We start from the raw sequence: 27,717 nt of genomic DNA, 5'->3' as shown, positions 1-27,717 counted from the left end.
AAAACTGCAGTTTGTTTTAATTAATGGGGATTATTTGAAATGAACTAACTCACACAGCAATATGAACGGGGACGATATACGAGGAGAAAGTAATAATCATAAATATCTGCATTCTTCTGAGAAAAGCTTGGTAACATCAAGCTCACTTCACCTCCACTTGATCTGCGTTCTTGATTGCCCCCCTTTTAAAGAGTTTCATTTGAATAACTCTTTTGCCAATATTATCATACAAATTCATATTTACTTGAGAAAACCACTCTGCAGTGGTTTCCGGCCATAGTGAGATCCGGATGTACATCTCTATAGAGTAGATGGTGTGGGATGCTCATCTACTATTATTGATCAATGGTCAGCGGTATGAACTAGTAAATCGTCTACCATTTCATTGGTTAGATTCAGCATCGTAAAGCATTCTCTAGCATAAATCTCTTCACCAATTTAATGATGATCACACTCGTTGGATGTTTGAGTACTTTTGAAGAAACAAAATTCTATGTCCAAGCCCGAGTCTATGCAAGTTACTGTTTGGTTTACTATATTTTCCACTCAGCTTCTCATTCACTTTTGCATCCTTCTTATACTGACCCTACAGGTTAGGTCTGAAAAGAGCCAAATGATCAAAGTTATGGAACCTAATTTTGTCCTTTACTGCAGCTGCACGTCTTCTTTTTTCTCCGTAACATCCCCAAGTAACCGAACTGCTGGAAATGACATGCCATGTAAATGGTTGATGGTTACCTGCTATTTTTTTTATATTTCGTACTACCACCGTACCATCGTCGTACTACCACTGTAGAAAGAGATAGGGCTGCGGTAAACACCTTCATTTTGCAAGGTACAGAGAGCAAGAGAGAATGAAAAAGTAAATTCTTCTTACGCTCTAATGGCTTACTTTTGCGGAGTTTGTGTGCCACGGTGGCAGGAAAGATCCGGTTTTAATTTACATCCTCATAAGATAAACAGTTGGAAAATCGTTGCTAGAAGCGATTTAACCACGAGCCCGAAGGATGGTACGAAGGAGAATGGTACTGGGAGGGAACGTTACAAGCCAGCTGACCACCTGTAAATGTGAGCGCGTGTGGTGTTGGAAAGGGTCCAATCTCAACCCACCGCAAAGAACAGATGGAAGCTTTCGGAGCGAAGGGGCTGGTCGTATTTCTTGATCCATTATTTTGCCCAGGGCTTTCGCTCGGACCAAGAAATCCTTTTGCGAAGGAAGCAGCTCCATGAAGCGGGGCATGAATGTGTGGGCGAACGGTAAAGGATTATCCGAGCAAATATGCGGCATCATCCCGTCTGTTACCGGTTGGTTTGGAAGGGGTTTTAAAGAGTTGCTGCGAAGAGGGACTTACAAACCTAGACTGTGTTGATCCCGAGAGCTGTGGATGCATGCAAGATGTGAAGAGTTTTAGGGGAGATTGTTAGGATCTTATTCTTATTCCCGTAAATGAAAGGTTGAACTATTGATATTGATTATGCAGGGCAATAAAGTCAGAGATTTAGTCCATAGAATTGATTACATTAATTAATCGTTCATCATTCTTACCTTATCTCAGTATGGTTTAATTAAAAAGGCTCATCCATCATTTCATTGGATATTGATTTTGAAGTTTGAATCGTGTATGACTATTTCAACACAATTTTACAAAAAAAAGGAATTAATTGAGTTTATTGCGTTTATCTTCAACCTATGAAAACAATATTATACGACATTTTTTTGTGTTTCAATCGCGAGACTTTTTTTTGCCTCTCCTTTAATGCACCCTCGCTTAATTGGTTCGTTTCGCTTTACGCGAAACAGCAAACCATTTACATCAGCAGCATCAAACGGCGATAGAACACCGCAATGCACTTTCGACATCGTTCGATGAGCATGTTGCCGCAATTGTACCATTTCCGCTTCGTGTCGATCCCCATCGTTCCGGTACCGGATACAGCCACATTACGATGCATCCGAGCCGTGCACCGAGCCCGGCTGGCACGCGAATGCAATCGACTGCATAATCCGATGATCCGATCACGCTGATGATATTGACGATCTTCGGCACGTTTAATACACCGCCGTACCGGAAGGCACGTTGTCGAAGTCTGCTTTATTTTTCCACCCATCCACACCATGATTCCATGATTTCGAACACTTTGCGTTTACTACGTCGTTACCTCATTTCTGATCCTTCTCTCTTTCTCTCTCGTTTTCTTTCCACACGTACAGGTTTTCGATTGCCGATACGTTACGACCACCAGCGGTATGTTTGAAGCGATCTGCAATCACATCAAATATGCCACCAATAAAGGAAACCTCAGGTATGCTCTCCGTGCTTTACCGTTTGTATGTTCCGTACCGTTAATCTTGTGCCAGGGCTTTTGAATAAAAGAGTATGCGCCTGTGTGTGTGTATGTGAGAGTGTCTGTTGGTTTTACTGCTCACGTTCTCGCTTTAACTGGTTTGCATCGGTGTGAGCTGCACTCAAGTGGTATCCTTTTGCTGTACGACAAAGCTCAGCATGTGCTTCGATCGAGAAACGAGTACCCTTATCTTGACACCTAGCGCCCAAGAGCTCAAGGATTTTTTTCTTCTGATAGTAAAAGGAAGGTTTCTTTATGACGTTAGGATGATTGAGTAAGCGTGTGTATGTGGTTGTCAATTTACTCAATCAAGGTGGAGAATATTTTGCTCGGAATGTGATACCGGTGATATTGAAAAATAAAATCGGTGCATGGTGATGTTGTGTGAGGGTCTTCGCAGAACTCAACTTTCTCTGTCACTTTAGTTATATAAAATTTTTGTTTTAAAGTTTTGAATGCTAAACAACTTGCCGGTCTCATGGTACAGTCGTCAACTCGTACGACTTAACAACATGCCCGTCATGGGTTCAAGCCCCCCAAATAGACCGTGCCGCCATACGTAGGACTGACTATCCTGCTATGGGGGGAAAATCAATAAGTCACTGAAAGCCAAACCCACAAGTAGTGTGGTACAGGCAGGCCTTGACCGGCAACGGTTGTTGAGCCCAAAGAAGAAGAAGAAACAACTTGGAATGGATGCATTTTTAATATTGGATTTAACTTTTTTGCTCAAATTTACGTCACACGAACGCCTAAAGGTATGCAATTACCACAACAAAATCACTTGTTTAAAACTCCTGGTGTCTTCAGAATCTCTAATAAAAGTCTCACCAAGCACAAATGCATCATGATTTGCATCTAAGCTTCAAAAGTGCATACAGATCTGTCTTACCTTAATCTGTAAATTTACCAAATCATCCCTTTTCTAAACTCCCGCCTTCCTCAAACAAACACACACCCACCTTGACCGAATTCAATAGAGCTAAATCATTTTCACAAGATAATCGAACAGATTCAATTTTTCACTAATACCCACTAAGCCGTCCATTTCCTTGCAACCACCGATGAAGTCGTCTGATCCGTCCTCACCGTTTCATTTTCTCGTCTCTCTCCTTCTCTTTCTCTCTCTCTCTTTCTCTCTCTCTCTCTCTCTCGCACTCTCTTCCAGATCGGCCATCACGATTTTCCCACAGCGCACGGACGGCAAGCACGACTACCGCATCTGGAACAATCAGATTATCTCGTACGCCGGCTATAAGAACGCAGACGGTAAAATTATCGGTGATCCGGCCAATGTCGAGTTTACTGATGTATGAAATCGAACCCATAGCGACCGATAGCGAAGTAGCAGCGGCAGCCCGCACGTGACCACTCGTCTTACTCGTGTTTTCTTGTCTTTTCTTTTCTCGTTTCATTCGCGGTCGGTTTGTCCACTCCTTTGCGCGCCCCACTGCTTCGCCGCACGTTTGATCTCAGTTTTGCACCAAGCTCGGCTGGAAGAGCAAGCGCACGGAGTGGGACATCTTGCCGCTGGTCGTGTCGGCGAACGGGCACGATCCGGACTACTTTGACTATCCGCCCGAGCTGATCCTGGAGGTGCCGCTGAGCCACCCGCAGTTCAAGTGGTTCGCGGAACTGAACCTGCGATGGTACGCCGTGCCGATGGTGTCCTCGATGCTGTTCGACTGCGGTGGCATCCAGTTCACGGCGACCGCGTTCAGCGGCTGGTACATGTCGACCGAGATCGGTTGCCGCAACCTGTGCGATGCCAACCGGCGAAATCTCCTCGAGGTAGGCCTGTTGATAGCGGTTAATGATGGCGATAGACGTAGATAATGTTGCCACCGCGCGTGTCAATAATTTGATTGATTCTTGATGGTAAAAACTCGTCCGATTTTTTTCCCCTTCCCAACACAGCCAATCGCCATCAAGATGGGACTGGACACACGAAACCCAACCTCGCTGTGGAAGGATAAGGCGCTGGTGGAGATTAATATTGCCGTGCTGCACTCGTTCCAGAGCCGCAATATTACCATCGTCGATCATCACACCGCCAGCGAGAGCTTCATGAAGCACTACGAGAACGAAACCAAGCTAAGGTAATGGGTTTTGCGTTGGGAGGATCCAATCCTTTCGCACGTGATGGGAAACAGTTTCTCTCGTCTGACTTTTTGCCTTCACTAAACCGTTGCTTAACGTTTTTCGCTACCTTCGACACCAGGAACGGTTGCCCGGCCGATTGGGTATGGATTGTGCCGCCAATGTCGGCCTCGATAACGCCGGTGTTTCATCAGGAAATGGCCCTCTACTATCTGCGGCCGTCGTTCGAGTATCAGGTGGGTAGCTAACTGTGGCGTGGATGGTAATATTGGAAGTGAAATCGATCATAAATTGTGTGCTCGCTTCTATTACTAGTCGTAAATTAAAGGTTTGTTTTTACAAATTGAGATACTTCCGTTGGGTTCTCCTTCCTTCACGATGTGTAATGAATTCTAAGGAAAGAGCACAAATCATGTAAAAAAAGGATAAATTTAAAAAATGAACCGATAAGTTTTATCCAAAATCTGACATATTAAAAATGGAACGGACACATTTTGGACCGAAAAGTTTGGTCGAATTCGCTCGGGAATGGATTAAAACGCCCCGAAGGCACCCGAATGGTTTGATTGTTTAAACACGTTTCTAATTTTACTGCTCGCACTCTGTGCCGTCCCTCAAAAGGACAGAAAAATGGGTACGAATCAATGGAGGAAAAGTTTTCTACTATCTCCGCTAACGTGAGCGCTGTGCTTGTATCCGCCGCTCCATCCAGTGCTGGGGGAAATCAAATCGAAAAAAGGTGGACCTGAGGTCCATTTCGGAACGGGGAACGTGATAAAACGATTATCATTTTTTTTACTTCATTTTTTTCTTCATTGTTAAAATCGTTTAAATTTAACTGCCTTTGAGCTATATACATCTGTGCAAGATTGTACAAAGGGCTTAATATTCAATTTTTATTCCCATTGTAACAGGAATCAGCAATGAAAACGCACATCTGGAAGAAGGGGCGAGATTCGGCGAAAAACAAGAAACCTCGCCGAAAGTTCAACTTCAAGCAAATAGCTAGGTAAGAGCTGTTCATGTTTTTAATACATAAAATACTTCAAATTGGCAAATAATTGTACCATATTTCATCTATATACATTGCTTCATAAGCAGCAACAGACGATTAATTTCCAACAAATTATATTAAACGATTGATGGAGCCGTATTAGCAGCGGAAATGAAAAATAAAACGCCACCAAATGATCATCTGCTACCACACTAAATGTAATTCTTTTCCAGTTTCCGGCAAAGGAAGACAAGGAAAAATTGAATCATCAATCCGAGCATCGAGCATGTGCAAGGTTTAACTTGAACGGTTTCGTGCTTTTCTTTTCCAATGTGCAAGGGAAAATGAAAAAAGCGAAAAAAAAAACACACAATACAATGCTTCCAAACAATCGCTCTTTTGTTGGGAGGAAAACAGAGATTATTATTTGTCTACCTGCTTAGCAGCGGGAAGGTCTTCACGGTGGATCACGGATGTTAAGGCACACTAAGCGATAGACACTCCAAAATGGACCCTTTTGTTGGTGTTGTTCATAATTGTTTCCTTGCCTTGGGGCAGTTTTAAAGAAATGGGTTTGATAGAACGATGGTACAGACTCTTTAATTATCTGGTACCTTCCTTTTGATTTCATCCGTTTTTATACGTGCTTCGTAAAAGGTTACAATTTGTTAACATTCGAACACATTTTGCTGGGTGAAAATTGGAACCTCGCTCTGCTAAACCGAATGACTCATAAAACTAATATTCTTTTCTCGCTTATTGAATTCGATAAACTTTGTCGATTTGATCACGAACGGATTCGGGAACGCTTCAGTAATAATCGTTGAGCTGAGGGAATGGAATTACCACCGGAATTAGATTCAATTGAACTGAAGCTACATTCAAGCTACCCTCTGCAAGAGCTTCAGTAGTACAGAGTTGGCAAACCTTTTGGCACTCTATCTAAAAAAAGAGGGAAAAAACCCCAACCAACATCAAACGAAGCGTGGTTTGTGTCGCCGAAAAATGGCGTACCCCACCCCATTAAACCCATTCATTGGCTCCCCGAACAAGAACGACCATGAACGCGCACACACACACACACTTTCTCACTGCCTGTGCAAGGAGCAAAATGCCAAAAATCAAAGTGCAACGAGCCGGGAAAATCGGAAAAAGTCATAAATTTAATAGCCCAATCATCGACCACAGACGGACCACGGAGCGGCAGACTGTCCAGTTCGGGTTGGACTGTGCTTCTCACGTACGAACAGCCACACACACACACAAAGATGACCGACAACGAGCGTTGATTTTCCGGCACGCATCAATCTCGTCCCGGCACACTGTCGGTGGCAGGTTTTCGATACCATAACCAGCACGATGCCGGTAGGGCCGACTATCACGCTTTTGTAACGCATTATCATCGCTCGGTGTATCCGGGTCGCTGGAAGGTTAGCTTTTTTGGCTTTTCTTTTTCGAACGTAAGGCACAATTCGATGGAGGAAAAATACAAATTTTATCCATATTCATGCACTGCAGAAAGGTGGCAACATGGGTCACGCATGTAAAATAGTAAAGATTGATGCATTTTTGATCGATGTTTGATTCGATGGATTAGTGACGTTACGTGAATCAACAGTTACTAAATGACTTTCACATCGCTGCTGTTAGGAAAGAATTGAACGGTTTTACAAAGTTTGCCACATTTCCCATCAACTGAACAAATGAAATCGAATAATTATTAAGCTACAAATTGAACGAATACCAAATAACATTAAACAGAAACTGACACACTTCCCCGCCAAACACTTTCCACCGGAAAAAGCTACAAGCGAAAGCTCGACCCGTGGTGGTCAATTTCTGCTTCCAAATTTGCCAATAAATATTTGCCAACGGTTCCCGCTAATGGAAGTGCGTTGAGTGCAGTTGTGCAGGCACAAGCCCTTTCGCCCTGCGTAGCTCGGTTTTCCGCTTACACATTGGCGGGGTCGTTTGCAATAAATGTTTACAAGAGAGAGAGTGAGAGAGTGCAGCACCTCGAACATCATGATCAACGGTTAAGCGGCCAACGGAACACACAACTCTTCCTGGAGCGAAGAGGTTGGCACGCGTGTGTGTGCTTATGCCAAAAACAGAAAATACCAACCGAGCGAAAGCATTTCGACTCGCTTCCAAGCGATCGAGAAAAATCAAGCGAATGAAAAGCGAAGCAGTCAGAGGTAGCTAACGATTGGTTTTAGGTTAGCAGCTGGTAATAGCAGTGGACGACAGGGCCGTTTGAATGTTCGGCAGGGTGGTGGTGCCCAGGTGAACAATTTTCCAACTCACTTTTCTGCTGACAGAGTTCGAAAAAGGGTGAAGCTGCCCCGGTCCGCTGCACATTCTGTTTGATATTTGAGTGCAGTAGCCATTTTCGGACCAAAACGGTTGTTGTTTCCTTGACTCTGGGGAAACTAGTCTACTTTCCTCCAACTATTGGAAATGGAGGAATGTACTATTGTAATTTTGTAAAATTGCATAGGAGTTTCGACATTCTTTCATAAAGAATTTTACCTGCTTTTATTCCATAAATTGAACATATCTCTGTTCTGAAAGGATTACCATCAAATCGATCCATTTTTAATTGTATCTTGCATGTGGTTGCCTGTGGCCATTTTGCCACTACAACCTGTGGCTTCTTGTCTACGTTTATGACTGCTGAAGCACATACATTGCCTCTGCCGGTACAAATTTAATTAAAACACTTCAAAAGGATGACCGAACCGGGTCCCCAGAATGAATCGTGCTGTGATGTTTGCTTTGAAAATCGTGTGCTACCTTTGAGCCGTTTTAATAAACCATGCAGAACATTTTCAATTACCTTGGTGTAATATTATAGCAACATAGCACATACATACAATTTGCTCAAATGCGCTTCCTCCTGAAAAAAAAAATTACGTCCAATGTTGCTCAGCCCATCTCATTTCGGTGACGATCACTTAATATCCGCATTAATGGAGAGTTTAATATTGGTCATAAAAATAATAACCACGTACACAACGCACCAGGACACACCAGGATTGTCGCCCTCAGTAAACCACCTGTTTCCCCTTAGACATGCCCTTTTTCATCCACCTCACACACACACAAAAAAATAGGACAAGCGTGGACAAGGCCACGAGAAAAAGAACCTAATCTACCGACGGTCATGAATGGATGAAAATCACTCTACATTAAAAAGTATGTACCACCACCAAACTTGCAATGGAGCAATCGTGTTGCTTTTTCAACGCTTCGTGCTGGAACGTTCGATGACAGAAAAGCTGCCAAATTCTCCGCCCTCGCTGTATTCGTGAACGTTTCCGAAATTCTTGGAGCAAAAGATGAACGAAACACAAAAAATAGATTGTGACGAACAGGAAGTACCATGCTCTTCTATGCCATGTTACTGCCATCATCATCAAATTGCTAACATAACAGCCAATTTACACCATTCGTCCGCCATCTGCAACCAACGAAGGAGGGAAGGGAGGATGGTGCAAGCAAGGAACCGGCAGTGACTTTTGACCTTCCGCCCCCCCCCCCTGTGCTGGCAGTTTGTCGCCAGCTGAAGTGAGAGTTTGAAACCGGACGGCACTCTGTCCCGTGCTGGCACTTGAACGCACGCAGAAGCGAGCCGTGTGTCCTTACGGAAAATGGTTCATTTTTCCGACACGATTGAATGGAGATGGCGTAATTTTTTGGTGCCGATTTTTCCTTCTTTTTAAGACTTTTCTTTTCCCTTTCTATTTGGAAACTACTTCATCTCTTTCACCATTCACGTGAGCGTTCAGTTTCGGCGTCGTGTGCAATGAAGGGGAAAAATGAGCGCCCACCGAGAGGGGGGAAGGAACGGTCAAAAGTGGAACCAATAAAAATGCCATAATAATCAAATTCAATGACCATTGCGGCGTTTTGGGGGGCGGAGGGAGCGACAAACAATAGCAAAACGCGAAAAAAAAGCTAGATCATGGATAAAACGATCATAGCTTAAATGGGCAAACAGGAGCTACAACCGGGCGAACGTAAAATGCATCGTTTATGTGCAAATGATCCTTTGCATACGAAATCGGTTTTGATGGGTTAAATGTGTCTCATTTTTTCCTCTAATTCTTGTGAAGGGTTTTTGTTTTGCGCTGGAAAATGCAATTCTTTCTCTCTTTGTGGTACTTATGCAACGGTTTAATGGAATTTAAATTGCATCCATCTTTCCGGACGTTTTGGGAAGATTTCTTAACGACACAATGCCATCCTTTTTAGGAAATCTTCAATTGCTAAATCTTGAGCGAACTTCAGGATCATCAAATCACATTTCTCCGTGCACAACTCAACAACAACTTCTGTGTGTATAAAATGATCATTTGAATCGTTTATCACTTTCCACAATGTGAGGTTTTTTTTCAAGAATAAACTGCTTAACGCGTCACAACCTGCTTTTCGCACTATTTCGCGAAATCCCTGTCCTGTTTGTAAAGCGTATAATTTCTTTGGCAGAATCTTTTAAATCGCCAAAAGAGAAAACGAGACCATTGCAAAAGAAAATACGCTCAACGCTCTGCTGCAGATGCTGCTCCGCATCGTTTTACACTTTGATGATAGATGGCCAACGCAAGGAAGCGTAGCACAAGGCTTCGCCCACAATCGTACATGGCATCCGCAGCGCATTCTAACGCTGCCAACTTCCAAGTTGTCGTGGAAACGAGTGGCAGCACACATTGCACACAAAAAAACGCACAGGCATTTCAACTAGCACGGTGACACGAACCATCGCCGGACGACGTGCTGGCAGAAAACACTCGTGCCTTTAGCGTTGCATTGGAAACTACTTTTTTGCATTTGTTCTCGCCTTCAACCAACCATCGGAGCGTAGGTTTTTGTCGTTGCCTTGATTTGTCCACAAAGAGCAGCATTTTCCGTATTGTCTTGTATTTTCCTCTACCACTCTACCAATAACCGTTTCTCGTTGTCTCGTTCTCTTCCCCAGAGCTGTCAAATTTACATCGAAACTGTTCGGACGCGCCCTGTCCCGCCGGATCAAGGCGACCGTACTGTACGCGACCGAAACTGGACGCTCGGAACAGTACGCCCGTCAGCTGGTGGAACTGCTCGGACACGCGTTCAACGCACAGGTAGGTTCAATCTTCTTGATTGCCCCACTGGATGACACACCATCTTCCCGGTGTAGTAGCTCCATTACTGCTGTAGTGCTATCGACGATGCGTTGGTGGGGTTCAGGAGCCAATTTCAGCAGGGGAAAAAAACAGCGGTGAACAGACATTGATCCGAAAGGGGAAAGACAAGAGTTAATGCCAATGGAGATGGTGATCCGGTCAGGGCACGTGTCGTCGTTAGGGATAATCTTGTCCGGTAGGATCTGTTGCTGGTTCTGGTAGGGATTGAGATGGATGTTCATGTTTACTAATCGGCCGGGATGCGGTATCTCGAGATGGCGTTCGGAGATTGATTGGCAAACTGATGAGCAATGAGAGGGACACATTGATTTTCAAAAGATAACATTTTGACATTTTTAAATTTTTGTTAAATAATGGTTGCATATCTTCGGGCGCTAGGCAAAAAGATTCAAATATTGGAAGTCGCCATTCACAGTTAAAGCCAATTTAAGAGCACGAATTTAAATGTATCCTAAAAATTGATAGCTCATAGCGTGATTTGAACCTTTTTCCCACAGTTTTCACTGTCTCATTCTACCAATAACTACACCGTAATACCTCAGACAGGTAACCGGGCTGGAAAGAATTGAATTATCTCCATCTCTTAAGAAATGATCCATCCCATCCAGCTTCCAGTCTCGCTCGTCGTCAGCATATTCCAACCAGCCACTCTTTCGGTTACCTTTCACGAGAGCATAAGCATAGAAAGCGAAGCATTCTTGATCCCAACCCAGCAATGCCAACCATGCCGTACAATAACATCTCCTTGCGACTTCCCTCGAGAGATATTCATGCCCCTTCCAAAAAGCATCCACTTTGGCGTAGAGAAGAAACACTTTATGGAGTATAGGGTGTTTTACTTTCCATCGTACTCATGGTGGATGTTTTTTATGCCACCGTTCTTGTTGCTGCTGCTTTGCTTAAAGGACTCTCGAAGGTGCGCGGCACACTCAGCAGCTGCTCACTCTGTCAGCATACTCTTCATCTCCCTCGGTTTCTGGTTCTTTTTCCACAATTTAAACTGTTTGAATAAGGTCCGGGCGGGGGAAGGAAGGGGGGCGGCGCAAATGTAGCAAACGTGTTGCATGCTTTGCCCAAGGACCCAAGGAAGTGGATGAAAAATGAAGCAAGCACGAAAACCTGTAAATTCGTTCGTAAATGCTGCAAACACTAAACACGGCACGCAAGTCCCTGGGAGGAGAACAGAATGTTTGACGACTACACGGTGGGCTATGTTGACGTTAAAGCTTGTTTACGCTTCAGCAAAGGGGAGAGGGGTGTGGAGCCCACAGCGGGAGGTAAAAGAATTAGCTAACTCATCGTTTTTCGCAAAACCCCTTTTTCCATCGTGCTCCGAACATCCGTACAGAAGGAAGGTTGGGAGGGAGTTACATTTTATATTCCAGAATGCGGGAAACGAACCTTCTGGCACTATTTTCCACTACTATTCCCATTATCAAGTCTCCGTCGCTCCATCATGCTGTTTCGCATCAAATGTTGCGTGATTTCGTTATCCTTCCCCCCATCATAGAAAGATGCACTCAGCACAGCTTCCGTGGCTGGTTCTGAAGTTGCTCTTCAGATGCCTGTTTGGCAGGTTGCTTTTAAAATTCAATCTTTGCCCTGTTGGTATCAAGATTTTCGTTACTTCCAGTAAGGGGTTATAGTTCCGGCAACAATATTTAAAAAGGCAAAACAACATTCAACCTCACGGAGAGTGGTGCTCATTGTGAGCTTTAGTCCCTTCCCTTGACAGTTTAGCTTACAAAAGCATATTCTTGGGATGGTTTGTGGGGAAGGAGAAATATCAGGATAGGGACAAATATTTTGCTTGCATAATGCAATATCCATACAGTTTGTTAATTTTTCCAAATTTGGGGATTAAGTGCTAAATTGATTTGATGGTGTTTGGTTGCGTTAATGTTGTTGACCATTTTGTTGTGCATTTTCTCCACACTTTGTGTTAATCCTTGATAAGTTGTGCTCTCATTGACTCTCAATTTTGGATTTAATTGAGAAGATGATTTCGTTTTTTTATTCTTTTACTGTATTTAACCATTATAAATTTATCTTTTCTTTTTTATACTTCTTTTAATCTTTTTGGTTAATCTTCTTGTTCATAGTTTTGCTGAAAGGAGTTTTTATTTTACATAATTTTTTTTATATTTGTCTGTACGGTTCGTTTTAGCTCACTTCTAATTTTATAATTTCTCGTTCCTACGAATTTGTTTGATTTATTTTGGTAACATAATAACGAATGTTCTAATGTTCATGAGCGGAATAATCCTACCAAAATTCCTTCCATCTAATTTCCTTTTCATCTCCACACAACTCCCTCAACGCACATACATCAGCCAATAATGATGATAACAATTGCTAACAGCAATTGGTGCTTACCGAAACTCGCTCAGTAATATCCTATCCACGAACGAAAACAATCACGCAAGAGCCTTCCATACAATCGCTTCTCTCTCTCTGACGCAAAGATGTGGTACAATCTTATGAAACAACGGTTTTACCCTGTGCGCATCGCAACCAACCATACCCGGGAACTGAATTTCAATCGAGCAGAACATTTTCCGCTCCACGAAACCTAACTACAAACACAAATCGCCGACATCGAAAATTGGGCCACCGTCGCCCGACGTTGGATGGTCGAATATTTATTGTTCCGGTGTAATTTATGTTGGCCAAACGCAACCCACCCACCGAAAAAAAAGGGATAGCGACTAATATGTCCATTTCCTTATTTTTTTCTGTTCCTGTAGTGATTCTTTTACTTCTGTTTCTAACACCCACATGTGCGGTGGCGGTCGTTTCCGCGCGCACATTTTTCCTCACTTTTTCGTTTCAGATCTACTGCATGTCGGATTACGACATCTCATCAATCGAACATGAAGCCCTGCTGCTGGTCGTGGCTTCCACGTTCGGCAACGGTGATCCACCGGAGAACGGAGAGGTAAGAACATGGGCCAGCATCATCTCACCTTACCACCAGCTTACCGGACTAACTAGTGTGGCTTTTTATTATTTTGTCAAACTAACGACTAATGTCTACTGTGTACTGTGACGGGAAGCATGGTGAAGTTTGAGAACGTTGAGACGAACAAGCCTTCCACCAATCGACCACACTTTCGATGTAAAATAATAACCTCAAATTAGCAGACGGAGTAATGGGGTTCTCGTGGTCGTGCTCGGTGGTGCTCGATGGTAATTGTGGAGAGCAATGGGCTAACATTACCTTCTGCGAAGAGTCGTCGTTCTTTGGGGGAGGAGGTTGTGTGCTACGCATCGTTCTGGTACGTTGGATGCAGAGAGCTGAGCGGAGGAGGTGGTGAAAGACGATTATGTTTGACTTGCTGGAGGGTGAGAGATTGAAACGAACCGAGAAACAACCGCAACGATGTTGAGAATGAGCTAAGGAAAGCATTTTCGGGCTACATTCTTCTTAGAAAAGCGCTCTCGGCGTGCGGCGAAGCGGTTGTAAAACTGGAAGCCCGACAAGAATGAATGGTTTCCTAACCGCAGCCCAATTAGAAGGATTTTTGGAATAAAGGACCTTTCGCAGACGCAGAATGCATAGCTTGGGGGAGGGGGTTGGTTTTGCTTAATTTCATTGCAAAGTTTACTGACTGTAGATTTGGGATAACGTGCAACTGTTGTGTTAATACTCCCATTTTGTGTTCGGATCAACCTGAGATAATCTCATCCCAATACATCAAAAAGCGCTTCAATCATCCCGATGTAAATTTGTCATCCAATAAAACATTAATCCTTTGCGAAACTATTCACACATCAGCGAAACTAAAGCATGACAACATTAAAATTTGCTGTCAAAACTGTCAGCCGGCAAACGCATCCACCAGCCAGAACGTGGGCTTGAACGAATTATATTTTCATTAACGCCCATGGCCTTTCACACACTCACGTACGCTCAAGCTCTTCCCACCCCCTTCAAACAACATTCATCCCACTCACGTTGCTATGGTGAATGCATAATGAATTGAGCAGCGTACAAGGAGGCGCAAAACAGGAGAAACACCCCTAACAATCACACAGCAACGTGCGGCGGTGGTTTAACATCACACGCGTACGACAAAGTAAGACCACCACCACGACAACACAACCGGTGCGCAACTTGCCAAAAAGGATGTGTCATTTATTTCCCAAACAAAGAGTAAAGCTTCTTGCTCACAACAACCAGACCAGCTTCAGAGCTTCTTGCGAAAGCATGACAGCATATTCGCGCTCCCCGCAACCTGTTCACCTGGGGGCGATGGGAGACGATAAAGACATCCAGTGCCACCGATAGAGGAAGATGTCTTTCTTTGCTTTTATTTTGGGTGAAAGTGAAATAAAAACACTTCACACCAGCCACCGTCGTGGTCGTGGGCCATCATCATTTCGGAGTTTATTCATCTTTATTTATGAAATGTCATCGTTGGCTGGTTGGTTGGGCTGGGTGAGTGAGGGTGGTTTCGAGGAAGCATTATGTATTGTGATGTCCATTAACACGCATCTTGTGACATGTTCGCCAACATATCTTTATTCATTTGTTGACTGTTCAGTGTGTGTGTGTGTGTGTGTGTGTGTGTGTGTGTGTGTGTGTGTGCGGTAGATTGTTTGACGTATCGACCGTTAAACAGTAACGACTAACCAGGATTTGTAATCTGTGTAAAATAACAAGAAAGTGTGTGCAACTAACAAGGATGGTGAGAGTATGTGAGAACACCTTCAAGTTGATTATTCATTATTATTTCCCCTTTTTTGTTTTGTTTTTATTTTCATGTTTTATTGTGTAGCTTTTTAAGCGCGGATTGGAGACAAGAAAGAGTAAAACGGTCAGTAGACGTTATTCTGCAGGCATGAAGAGGCTGGATGAACGCCCTTATCGTGATGACAACAGCCCACAATTATAATTTTGATGTTTTTGTGCACCTACATTTTCTCACTTCCACTTTTTCCAACTCCTAAATTTCAGCTTTTCGCACAAGATCTGTACGCAATGAAGCTGCACGAGAGTGGCCACCATCAAGCCCACAGTGAGCTCACCATTGCCGCTTCGTCGAAATCCTTCATCAAGGCAAACTCGCGCAGCGATTTGGGCAAGTTTGGCCCGATGGGTGGTCGCAAGATTGACCGGCTAGATTCACTGCGCGGCTCCACCACGGACACGCTTTCGGAGGAAACGTTCGGTCCACTGTCGAACGTACGGTTCGCCGTGTTTGCCCTCGGCTCGTCGGCCTATCCCAACTTTTGCGCGTTCGGTAAGTACATCGACAACATACTGGGCGAGCTGGGCGGCGAGCGGCTGATGAAGATGGCGACGGGCGATGAAATTTGTGGCCAGGAGCAAGCGTTCCGCAAGTGGGCGCCGGAAGTGTTTAAGGTAGGCAGGAAGCGATACAGATGCCACGGAACACGTGAAAGGGTACAGCGTACATTCCAAATCTCGATTTTCACAGATCGCGTGCGAAACGTTCTGTCTCGATCCGGAGGAAACGCTCTCGGATGCGGCCTTTGCGCTGCAGAGCGAACTGTCCGAGAATACGGTCCGGTATGCGCCGGTTAGCGAGAACGAGCCGCTCGACCGGGCACTGTCCAAGTTCCACAACAAGAAATCCATGGAATGCTCGGTGAAGCGGAATCCAATCAATCTGCACTGCGAGATGAACGGTACCGAGCGGTCCACGATTTTGGTGGAGATCATGGCGGAAGGGGTAAGTGGAATGGGAGCGGTGTGGGGAGTGGCGAGGGGGGTTTGTTTTGGCTTCGGTGTAGGAGCTCCGAGAAATGTTGGACTCGGATTCACGTTCGGCAGATTTTCAAGAGAGTGAGTTACCGGAAACGTTTTGAGAGGCGCTCACGTGTTGCATTGCCGATGGCTACTTGTTGCTTTAAAGAAAGAAATTTTGGAATTTTACTCCAATTTTACCTCGGCATATCTTATAAGCTTAAATTTATCACTGAAATAAATATAATTTAAGCAACTTTTAAATAAATTTGATTAAAAACAATAAAAACAACAAAATCGTTAAATATCCCCAAAGAGCCGTTAAAAGCTCTTCAAAATGAGTTCCACTGCAAATGAGTTCCACTGTAAATGAGTTCCCAAAAAGCTCCTCTTAAGCTTACAAATAGCGAAGAGATAGCTTTCATAGTGAAGGCTTTTGTAGACATTTGTAAGGATTTGTCAAATTCAAACTAACGGACAAGTTCTCTTTACATCCATCACCAGATCGATTACGAACCAGGAGATCATGTCGGTATTTTCCCAGCAAATCGGAAGGAAATTGTGGACGGAATTATCGAGCGTCTGACGGGTGTGAACGATCCCGATGAAGAACTACAGCTTCAAGTTTTGAAAGAAAAACAAACACAAAACGGTATTGTAACTGCATCAAACTCCTGGCGCCTGCAAACAGTGTCCAATAATGAAGTGTCCTCTTGATTTGATGATTTGATTTCTGCAGGTGTCTACAAATCGTGGGAACCGCATGAGCGTCTACCCGTGTGCTCGCTTCGCACACTGTTGACCCGTTTCATGGACATCACAACTCCACCAACCAGACAGCTGCTGACCTACCTTGCTTCATGCTGCAGCGATAAGGCGGACGAGGAAAGACTGCTTATGCTAGCCAATGTGAGTTCTTTTTGCTACATTCAAAATCCTTATTTCAACTAATGTTGCTCATCCATCCAAAGGAGTCGTCGGTGTACGAGGATTGGCGCTACTGGAAGCTGCCCCATCTGCTCGAGGTGCTGGAAGAGTTCCCCTCGTGCCGACCACCGGCAGCCGTCTTTGTCGCCCAACTGAACGCACTGCAGCCACGCTTCTACTCGATCTCGTCCTCGCCGAGGAAGTACTCGAAAGAAATCCATCTAACGGTGGCGATCGTCACGTACCGGGCGGAGGATGGCGAAGGTGCCGAGCATTATGGCGTGTGCTCGAACTATCTGGCCAACCTGCAGCCGGACGATAAGATCTTCCTGTTTGTGCGCAGTGCGCCATCGTTCCACATGTCCAAGGATCCGACCAGACCGGTCATCCTGATCGGCCCCGGTACTGGCATTGCACCGTTCCGTTCGTTCTGGCAAGAATGGGACCACATCAAGTCGGAAATGGTTGACTGTAAGGTATGTGGAATGGGGCCAATTAGTGATGGAGTGGAGGAGAACATCCAAAGTAATCGTTTATCCTCCTCTGACTAGATTCCTAAGGTATGGCTCTTCTTTGGCTGTCGTACAAAGAATGTTGATCTATATCGGGATGAAAAGGAGGAGATGGTCCAGAAGGGTGTTCTCGATCGCGTGTTCTTGGCACTATCGCGCGAGGAAAACATTCCAAAGGTAAGTTGGTGGACAAAGGACTTTTTTCTTAACAATTTCAAACTCCCATGTTTGCACTCTTATCCTCCTCTATCACAGACCTATGTACAGGATCTGGCCCTCAAGGAGGCGGACTCGATCTCGGAGCTCATCCTGCAGGAAAAGGCTCACATCTACGTCTGCGGTGACGTCACCATGGCCGAGCACGTGTACCAGACGCTGCGCAAAATTCTAGCGACGCACGAAAACCGCACGGAATCCGAAATGGAGAAATACATGCTGACGCTGCGGGTAAGTGGTAGCGATGATCGTGATCGTACTCGTCGTGATGATCCGTTTGTGCGCCGGTTCCGGTTTCCTCCAGCTCTGACAGATGACGGGCAGGAATGTTGATGCAGCATCCACCGAGTGGGTATTTGTTCGCATGACGCGACTCGTGCCCGGGATGTGTAGTTTTTAATTTGTTTTGTACGTCCGCCTTTTTTTAATGTAATGGTTGTACCTAAACATGATCATAGCCACGTGTCCTTGCCTCCAACGATGAGAGAGGGAGGTTTGGTGTTTTAATACGACTGTTTACAACCGTACATCAATGAAGATTGCCGCAGATACTGACTCCAGACGCCGGTTAATTGCATTCGTGCGATCAGAAGCGTGCGATAGGTGGATGGTTTTATTTTAATGATCGATTGAGTGGCACAGTCACATTGCTTAGGTGACTGGGAACGAACTGCGATGATTTCAATTTAAAAGACTTGAACGGTGATCAAGCAACGAAATTTAAATTTTTCATTTTCAACAGAGAGTTGTAGAGCTTGTTTGTCTCGGTACGGGCTTTTTTTTCATAGTCTTCTTATGCCAACGACACTTGTGACGTGAGCTCAAGCACAATAAATCTTCTCACAGCGGCTTCATGAGTTATTCCATTTTTATAAGGTCCAGTGACACTTCACTGTTAGCACCCATGTGATTACCACGGTCGTTAAAAAGATACATTAGCCACTTGCCGGTAATAATTGAACCATTTTGTGGCTTTGGACACGGACGTCAACTTCGGGGGCGATCGAAACTCATCCCCATTGCATTCAAATGAGCGCCACTGGAATGGGGCACCCTTCATTGAGCACGTCCCAGCTAATGGTACTACCACCATACGATATCATCCACCCCAGTGATAGAGATACCGATACCGACCGCTTGCCTTTGATCGAATCGAACGACCCGGTCATCCCATCGGGCGGTGAACGATTCCGCCTGCATTACGATCACGTACTGCTCACGGTGCTTCGCGTGAAGGCTTCGCTTCTATCTCTAGGCCGGGATCGGTCGGTGATTGAATGCGTTTTTATTACGGAAGACGGTGCTGTTGCCGGTCAGAAGAACAATCGTTCGGTGGGTTACAATGCATTGTATGAGTCCTTCTGATCGGTTGTTGACTTATTAGATGAGTTTGATTAGAGGAGCATTAAACTCCTGGGAAACAGTTCTATAAACTAACAATACACAATTTTCTCTTATATTAATATGTATCTCTCTCTCTATTTTCCTCTCTTTTCAGGACGAAAACCGCTATCACGAGGACATTTTCGGTATCACACTACGCACGGCTGAGATCCACAACAAGTCACGTGCCACTGCCCGCATTCGTATGGCTTCCCAGCCGTAAGCATCTGGACCGGACAGTGGCTTCACCAGTGTTGGACGACCCTTTTATGCGGCAATGACGCACTCGGAAGCAATATAGCGGGCTTTAAGCAACAAGTTTAGATGAATGCGAAAACGTTGGTTTTTGAAGAAACAGAAACATTTGCAATGTTTCCTCCACTCTCAACACCACTGAGTCGCAACGAATATAAGGCGAAGGCGAAAAGTGTAAGTGTGTTGTAATGTCTCCCTTTCCCTCTCCCCAGGATAGCGAGACAGTTTTCCAATTCTACATTTAACTAGCAGTTGATAAGAAACCGATACCATTTGAGCACTTCTTTGCTACAACGCCAGTACGGCAGTAAACCGACCCTTAACGAACAAGGTTCGGGAAAGTGTACCAGCAAAATCATTCAAATCTTATTGCTTAAACTGCACATAACTAGCAGCCCCTTTCGCCTTTCGAGTGCAAGTATATTGAGAGCGCGTACTGCAATTGCACCCACACCTTTTCTCTCAACTCTCAACACTACCGACCTCTGCATCTGGATGTTTTTATGAGTGTTTAATAAATGCACCGCCACGATCACATGTTGTTGTACGCGTTCTCTCGATGGCATCGTGGCAAATGTTGTAAAAGGCAATACATTTACATTAGATACAATTTTAAATACATCGAAAGCAAATTGTGAAAAACATACACACACACAGCAAATACGCAATCACGCTCTGCACCACGCTCTGCTTCAATGCTGCTGTTGCTCTGTACTTGTATGCGGGTGGAAAATGGCACCCTTTTCCGAACCGAAAAGCAAAGACAAAACACCGTACTAGAAGATTTTTAAATGGGAAGTTAACAAAACGTTTTCACTGTTAAATTTTATCAAACCAAACTCTAAGCTAAACTCTATCTCTATCTCTTTCGAATGTATGAAATATAAGTTAGATGCGGTGCTATTATAGAAAGCTGCTGCTGGTGGTGGTGATATGGTGAATGTTATTCAAACCCAAGGGGTGTGTGTGTGTGTGTGTGTGTGTGGTGTGTGTGTGTGTGTGTGTGTGTTTGTGTGTGTGCGTGCGCTAGGATAGGAAATCCATCAACTGAACAAATGAAACAATTTCGAACCGATGTCTTATTATAGATAGTTACGTTTCCGCCAAACAACCCCCTCAAACTAAACAAACAAAACACAAGCTTTCATATGCACAAAAAACTAGTTAAACAAAACGAATGAACTAAGATGCAGGCGAATGCGAGGCGAAATTCCTTTGACGTGAAACTGATGAATGTGATCAAACTGGTAGTAAGGGTGTGGGCAAACCGGTGGGAGAAGATGACATTGTATTTAGTATGAGCAAGGAGTAGAAGGAAAGGATGGAAAGAAATTAATATAAGTGCAGTTTTTTATTGTTTTTTTGCAAATATATGCATCATCACCATACAAAAAAAACATCTACTCTGATTCATGGAACATCGCTAAAGGAAAAGCTGAAAAGGCAGATGATTATTTACATATTGCGTTCTTAACAGTTTCTTTCCCATCTTAATGCAACTTATTGGCGCAGAGTCAAAGCATTGAAATTAAAGAAAGTCAAAGAAATGCACCTGATACCCACCCCATAATTCAGAAAGCACTAACTTATACACCCTCGTCTATCATTCTCTCCGCTACTCTCTCAATGGATGTGTGTGTGATATTGTATACTGTTATCTGATAATTTTATGAAAACTACAAACAAACAAAGAAAAAGCTCCGATTCAAAGCGAAGAAAACTGGCAGTAACCGGAAAACAAAAGCGAAAGAGAGAGAGAGAGAGAGAGAGTCGCGAGATGCAAAACCAAAACCAAATCAAACAAAGCTAGCTATATACATACCATATATATATATATACATAGATATATACATACAGCATATATATATACATTTCGATTATATTCTTATACACACTTCTCACACCCCAAACCAACACTACGTTGCTAAGGGCAACACTTGAGAGACGCATCTCAACGGCTGTAAACGGCTGCAAACTGTTGAAACGACAAACAAAACAAGGATATGGTTAAAATGTAAGGGCTATGGAAACTATACATCGTTAAAGCAAAGCATACACATGAACTACATAAGACGAAAGCTAAACACCTTTTCAAATCCTCGTTTTTGTCTCTAAAAAAAACCACGAGAACCAAATTCTTTACAAACAAAGCCCGTGAGCAATTCAATGCGAAAAACACCGTTTTCTCTAAGAAACTATGCGAACGCGAACTCCAGGTCACAAAACACCACTTCAAAATGTGCGGCGGGGGCGGTTGGGGTGGGGTTTGGAAATTCATACTTTAAAAGAGTAAATAAAAAGCACAAGAAACACCCGCAACAACAACATCAACAGCTCAAATATGTAAGCAAATAGAAAGAAATTATGTTTTGTGTGCATATCCAGTTTCGGGTGGCGGAAAATTATGACTCGTGACTGTTCCGGCACATAAAGCACATGAACTTCCAACGGGGTCGGTTACGGGTTTGGCAGCAATTGACCACTGGCACGAATGTATCACAAACTCCTTGTACAGACCATAATGTGCTGGTTCGAGCGAGTTCATTTGTCTTCCGCAGGGTCATAAGTATGTCCTGCAGTTCCTTTGGGGGTATCGATTGGCCCCTGAGTGCCTTTTCGGGTGTAGCCTTGCCGAGGTCGCCCAACAACCTTGACTGTGAGACTGTGGCCTTACGTGTTAGCGTGGGGAGAGTGTTTTGTTAGAACAGAAGGAAGGAAACAATTTTCAACTGGCAGATTGGTTTTTCCCTCCGGCCGTTTAGTGGATCAATACAATGAGCTTTTTTCACGTGTTTTTCCAGCAACAAGGTGAATGTGCAGTAAGGTTGAAATAATTTGAAAGAAATTCGTTGTCAATCCTCTAATTTCAAGTAGGTTTGAAGCCCCTCCCCCTCTTCATTACCGTCGGCGTTATCTCCATAGCAACACAATTACTAATTTGTCATCGCATTCATTCATAACTTCTTGCGCACACGTACACACCAACTCACTAGCGTCACTTGGGCGAGCAGTATATGGCGTAACTGCAGTATTGCAACATTGTGCAATACGACCGAAAAGGCCACTACTTCTGGGAAAGCCAGTCAGCCGAAGTTCACGTTTCAGCTAGCAACGCAGTAAAGAGAGGAAGAAATCTTTCAAACAACTGATGACCTGTTTCTAACATATGAGTGGTAAGTTTACTGATTTATTTATGCACTTTATTGTTATTTTTGTGGTTTGAAGAATGTTCAATTTTCAATTTTCAATTCAATTCAATTCAATTTTTGTAAAAGCTACAACCATGATAAAACTCATAGAATTCTAGCTCAAGACAATGTAAGATGTACCTATTTTAGAGTGAGAAATGTGTGTCACCCATAATGGGGGGAGTTCTATGTGCTGGGGGAAATATAAACTCCCACAAAACAGATTAACCGTAGCGCGTGGCACGCCTCCGTGGCTGCTTGGATGCTTCTGTTGCTAGGGGGAAAAAAGGGTCATGTAAGAACGAGATCTCCGCACCAGTCCAGTGCGCGTCACACTGCATCGAAGAGCATCGAATATCAGCGACAACGGCTTGAATTTGAATTAGTCCATCACCGTCGTCCAACTTCCTGCTGGTGGAAATTCGACCTGCGCGACAACTGTGTCGTTCACACCGAGGCAAAACGAAAGGTCACAACACCAGAACCGTCTCGCGAGTCCGTACTGCCAGATCGATGAAATTCTATGAATGGTATAGAACGCAGCACGGTAGCGTACGCGATTATGCAAAGCGGTGCAGTTGCAATTCGAGCCAGTCCGGCCAGTCCAATAATTGTGCATGCGTTTCATTAGCCGAAGGCGGGGCTTTTTTGTGTCATTCGTGGTGAGCCCTTACGATGCTCAAACACATAAGAAAGTGCGACACCGGCAACCGTTTGCTAGTTTCGCCAATTCTTGTCTCATTTTTTTGGAGTTTGGTTCGGTTTGGGACGCCACCAACGTCATACCAACGTCGCACGTTGTGCTGTGTCAGCTGGGACCGTTCGCGGTAAAAGCTTCTCAGACCCCGGGTAGAGGCTTCTGCTTGCGATGGCAATTCGGCTCCGAACATCCGATGCTTTGGTGCCATTTTCATTCAATAATTGTGTTTTTTTTGCTTCTTGTCTATCGTTCGATTGCGATTCGATTATTTGCAAGTTATTTGAGCACCAGGGCAGACACCGTGGCAGCAACCAATCGATCGGAAGGAACAGACATGAGGTGATGTTACCGTACGATCGAATCAAAATGTGTCATTTATTGTTGCATTTCATGCAAACAATTTGTCAGCAAGTCCTAGTTACTAAAAATAAGCTGCTGGTACGAACACGAACAACAAGTGAGACTAGCTGTTCGAATTAAAAAAATAATAATTTGTGCTTAACGTCGGCCTTCCCAAAAACAGCTACAAAATCATCTACTGTCATCTGTCAGACATCATTTATCACTCCTGATTATCATCATTCCATTGCGCTATTTTCTTTGACAGCATCCGACCTTCCAATGTCACAGGGAGGGGAACTTTCTCACCAAACCCTTTCCTGAGCCCCACCAAAAAACCGCCAAAAGGCGCCAGACGCGTGCCCAATACATCCGGTTGAAAGGGCCCCCCATCGCTGCTGATGATCACCACTGACTGTCCACACACGCGACTGGGAAGTCGGCGCCACTGACCGACAACTGGAGGTTCACAGAATTCAATGTCACTTTTATTTACGATGAAAAATTAGCTTTGAAAGAGGTGACAGTGGGGAGACAGGTTGAACGAACGGTCGCGTCAGACATCAGATCCGACCCAAATCTTCGCGCAAAAGCCCAGCCCGTCTGACGTCAGGGTTTGACAGTTGACAGTAAAGAAGGGCAGGGGGGGGAGCATACGGCTTAACAGAGGAGCACAGGAAGTGAAACCGGGTTGGCGCCTCGGGTCCGGAGCCGAAGGAATCCGGAACACGGCCGGGCTGGAACGGTTTTTTTTTGCTGCCGCTGACGGTTATTGCCGCTAAAAATATCCTCCCGCTGAAGAAGTGGGGCGGAGTTTCGGAGCACCACGAGACTGGGGGGTTCGTCTGGGGAGTGGGAAATGGTTTCTGAACGGGGCCGGGCGAGCGGAGGAAGTTTGGAATGTCCTCCGCACAGATTCCTCGCCCCGACCCCGGGTGGCGGATGGAACGAAATAAGTCCGTTATAATTCTTCACTTTACGACCAGTGGTGGTGACTCGTGGCAACAGGTTTGCTCGCATGGTGGTGAGTCGCCTTTTCGCCTTGCCTTCTCCTCTTCTGCAGTGCATTCTTCCGAGCTACAGCTCCGTTCTCCAGACCGACGGCGGGAGCGTCCTCGGACAATTAATCAACGCGATCGTGAGTCAGGGGCCCCGGGCAGGTTTGAGGCGCCACCAACCAGACCGCTGATCGAATTCCCAACCCCAGTGATCGGGAGCGTGATGCTGCAACTTCTGCCGTTTCTCTGCCCGAGGGCCATTTATTGATCGACGTGTTTTGACACATCCGCGCGCCCGGCCCGGGGGTTCGGGGCGCCATCGGTCGATGGCACGATCTTTTCGGTGGATGATTAATGGAATCGATCGAATCGGGACGTCCCTTGGGAAGGGGTGGGCTGTTCCACTGTTCCATCGCCACGTGGCAGCGTCGATGTGGAAGTCCTAGAGATTGAAAAATACTCTTCTGAGTTACTAACTTTATTCTTTTTTCACTTAGTTAATTATATTTATTTTTTACTGTGTGTTGCTTTAGGTTTCACATTACGATTTTAGATGATTTTTGTAAAATTGTTTTATTTTAAATAAATTTGGTGGTATTTTATGTACGAAATTTATTCAAATAATTCCCAGATTTACTTTCTATGTGGAATAACAAATATTGAAAATCGGATATTTTTCCTTCCCAATGTCCATCCGTTCTTCTCACTAATATGCTCTGAAATACCATACACCTTCAAGACAGTGTGCATCTTAGCTCCACGGAAACGCATCCAAAGTGTCCATCGATGGTTGGTGGTTTTTCCCGTCCAGCGGTAGAAAAATCCCCATCATGAAGCCGTCAAGATTAATCGAACAACTTCGATCCCCTCTTGCTTTGCTACTGTCCTGCACCCGTCGAAAGGGTAAACCGTCGTGGCCGTTCGTGGCACTGGCGTGAAACAACCGTGACCGAGAAACAGCATGGCGCCCGCAACCTCTTACGGTCATGGCCATTCGCCGGAGGAGCCGAAGCAGGAGGAAAGGGATGCTACTCTTGCTAGCTGACACATAGCACTCCCAGACTCCCATTTGTCGATGCGTTGTCGCACGCGATCAGAAAGGAATTAGAACTTAGGGCCAAGAATGTGTCAACCACTTGCCAGAGGCAGTTAAGTTTAACTGTAAAACGCCTTTTTTGCCCTTTCCCCCCGATGGGACGCCATTAAAACATATCAATCAAACTTTATAATATCGATCATCAGCATTCTGCATCGTCAATTGCATTCGGGATGGGTTGGCTTTTACTTAGCCGCGTCCAGCATTCCCAGGTGTTGCGGAATTCCATGCCATCCTCATGGTGTTGCGGCATGAGGGGACAGACAAACACCCCGACACCCCGGTATTTAAAGCCCGTGAATAATCATCTAAATCACCTAACGAAGGAAGAAAAACGCTCAAGTTAGCACCGAACGTACGACCAAGGAACGACCTTACGGCCAGCTCGGTAACGGCCAGTTTCTGCTAATGAGCACACTGGCGCCGGCGTCGTTATTCATCTGCTGCCGGACGATGTCTTCGGCTTGGATATTGTGGGCTTGCCGCCGGGTTGGACTGCCGGATGCTATCGGGCGGGGTGTGTGAATTCCTGCATTCCCTTCGCTGCTCGTCCCCACGCGCAGTTTATAATTGCCCCTCACGGTGGGAGGAGAAGAGAGCATCCAAGCATGTGCCCGAGTGTGCCATTTCTTCTCACGTGGCACCATCCTGATTGGGTTTTTTCCGTTTTGGGGCGAGAATCATTTCAATCTGTGGCGAAAACCTGTGGCGATGGGTAATAAAATAGAAAACGGCTGCGCTCAGACAGCTTTGCTTGTCTAAAGGCTTTTGCGAATCCATCTCGCCTCGCTATTTCCGGTGATGGTTCTAGATTCCATTGGCATTCCATCACAGCCCATGGGAGCGATTTTTATAGGGCCTGCTAATTGCGCCGTGATTAGTTTTTCACCCATTGACAGTGATTATTTTGTTTACACTGTTTTCGAAAATTGTTCATTTTGATGGTCGTTAATGTCAACGCCACGTGCCGGTAAGATCGCGGCTTGAAGATCACTCCCGCTTGTTCATCACCCATGCCGACACACGCCGGTAACGAACCGACACGCGCGCGTGGCACATTATTCATCAAAATCTTACTCAGACACTTGGTGGAACGGTAATTTCCCTAAAGTCGTTAAATGATAAAAGCTATTTGAAGTTTTAACGGTGGTTCAATAAATGCGCACTCAGCAGTTCATCCCAGGGGTTCACTTTCTCTCTCTCTGTCTCGTGAAGCCAAAGCGCGTGGTACCAGGCAAAGGTGTCGAACCAACAGTCGAATGAAGATTGGTACAACCATCAGTGTGAAGTCCCTCCCAGGTTTTATTATTATATTATTTTTGGTTTATTACTTTTTATTTATTAGGATTCATTTGGTTGAGTGTATAGTACGTAACTTGTATTATTGGCAACTAACGTGTTCATGTTTGGCACCCTTGGCGTACGGAGCTAAATGAACCAAAATGAACCGGGTTTCGGTGGCAACGTTTCAACGCAAGTACAAAACTACAGAAAATCTAGAAAATAATCAAAAGGGTGATTTTTTCAAATAGTTTTTCATAAAATTGCCCCTTTTAAGCTCAACATTGGATATTAAAAACAGATGTTTGCTTGAGTAAATGATTAAACGTGTTCGCTCGGATCGAAAGAGACGAACCCTCGGCTTCATTCATTTGCTCAGCGACCGTTGAGAGCGCTTTTTCCTCTCTCGGCATACTGACAGTGTGCGTCATAATAATAAAGGCGTTTCGAGTTGAGCGCTCTTTTATAAAGTTTGTTTCA

At 44.7% G+C, this 27,717-nt stretch overlaps 1 protein-coding gene across 4 annotated transcripts in view; it reads left to right on the top strand.

Annotated features, from left to right (window-relative positions):
- LOC121596225 (nitric oxide synthase) overlaps positions 1-20,170 on the top strand; it is an 83,036-nt gene extending 62,866 nt beyond the window's left edge. For 3 of the 4 annotated variants that reach the window (XM_041920988.1, XM_041920989.1, XM_041920990.1), the window contains exons 6-22: positions 2,213-2,304; positions 3,515-3,656; positions 3,823-4,137; positions 4,264-4,445; positions 4,568-4,682; positions 5,361-5,455; positions 10,422-10,566; positions 13,463-13,567; positions 15,411-15,449; positions 15,590-15,997; positions 16,074-16,328; positions 16,847-16,994; positions 17,082-17,251; positions 17,314-17,745; positions 17,821-17,958; positions 18,037-18,228; positions 19,496-20,170. In XM_041920988.1, coding sequence (XP_041776922.1) covers positions 2,213-2,304; positions 3,515-3,656; positions 3,823-4,137; positions 4,264-4,445; positions 4,568-4,682; positions 5,361-5,455; positions 10,422-10,566; positions 13,463-13,567; positions 15,411-15,449; positions 15,590-15,997; positions 16,074-16,328; positions 16,847-16,994; positions 17,082-17,251; positions 17,314-17,745; positions 17,821-17,958; positions 18,037-18,228; positions 19,496-19,603 — 3,081 coding nt within the window. In that variant the 3' untranslated portion in view covers positions 19,604-20,170. The remainder of the gene's footprint in view (positions 1-2,212; positions 2,305-3,514; positions 3,657-3,822; positions 4,138-4,263; positions 4,446-4,567; positions 4,683-5,360; positions 5,456-10,421; positions 10,567-13,462; positions 13,568-15,410; positions 15,450-15,589; positions 15,998-16,073; positions 16,329-16,846; positions 16,995-17,081; positions 17,252-17,313; positions 17,746-17,820; positions 17,959-18,036; positions 18,229-19,495) is intronic. The other variant, XM_041920991.1, reaches the window with a different exon arrangement.
- The last annotated feature ends 7,547 nt before the right edge of the window (positions 20,171-27,717 follow it).

The sequence above is a fragment of the Anopheles merus genome, chromosome 3R, assembly GCF_017562075.2.
Source record: "Anopheles merus strain MAF chromosome 3R, AmerM5.1, whole genome shotgun sequence".
Lineage (NCBI taxonomy): Eukaryota > Metazoa > Arthropoda > Insecta > Diptera > Culicidae > Anopheles > Anopheles merus.
Note: the sequence above shows the minus strand (reverse complement) of the source record. Positions and strands in the feature narration are given on the sequence as shown.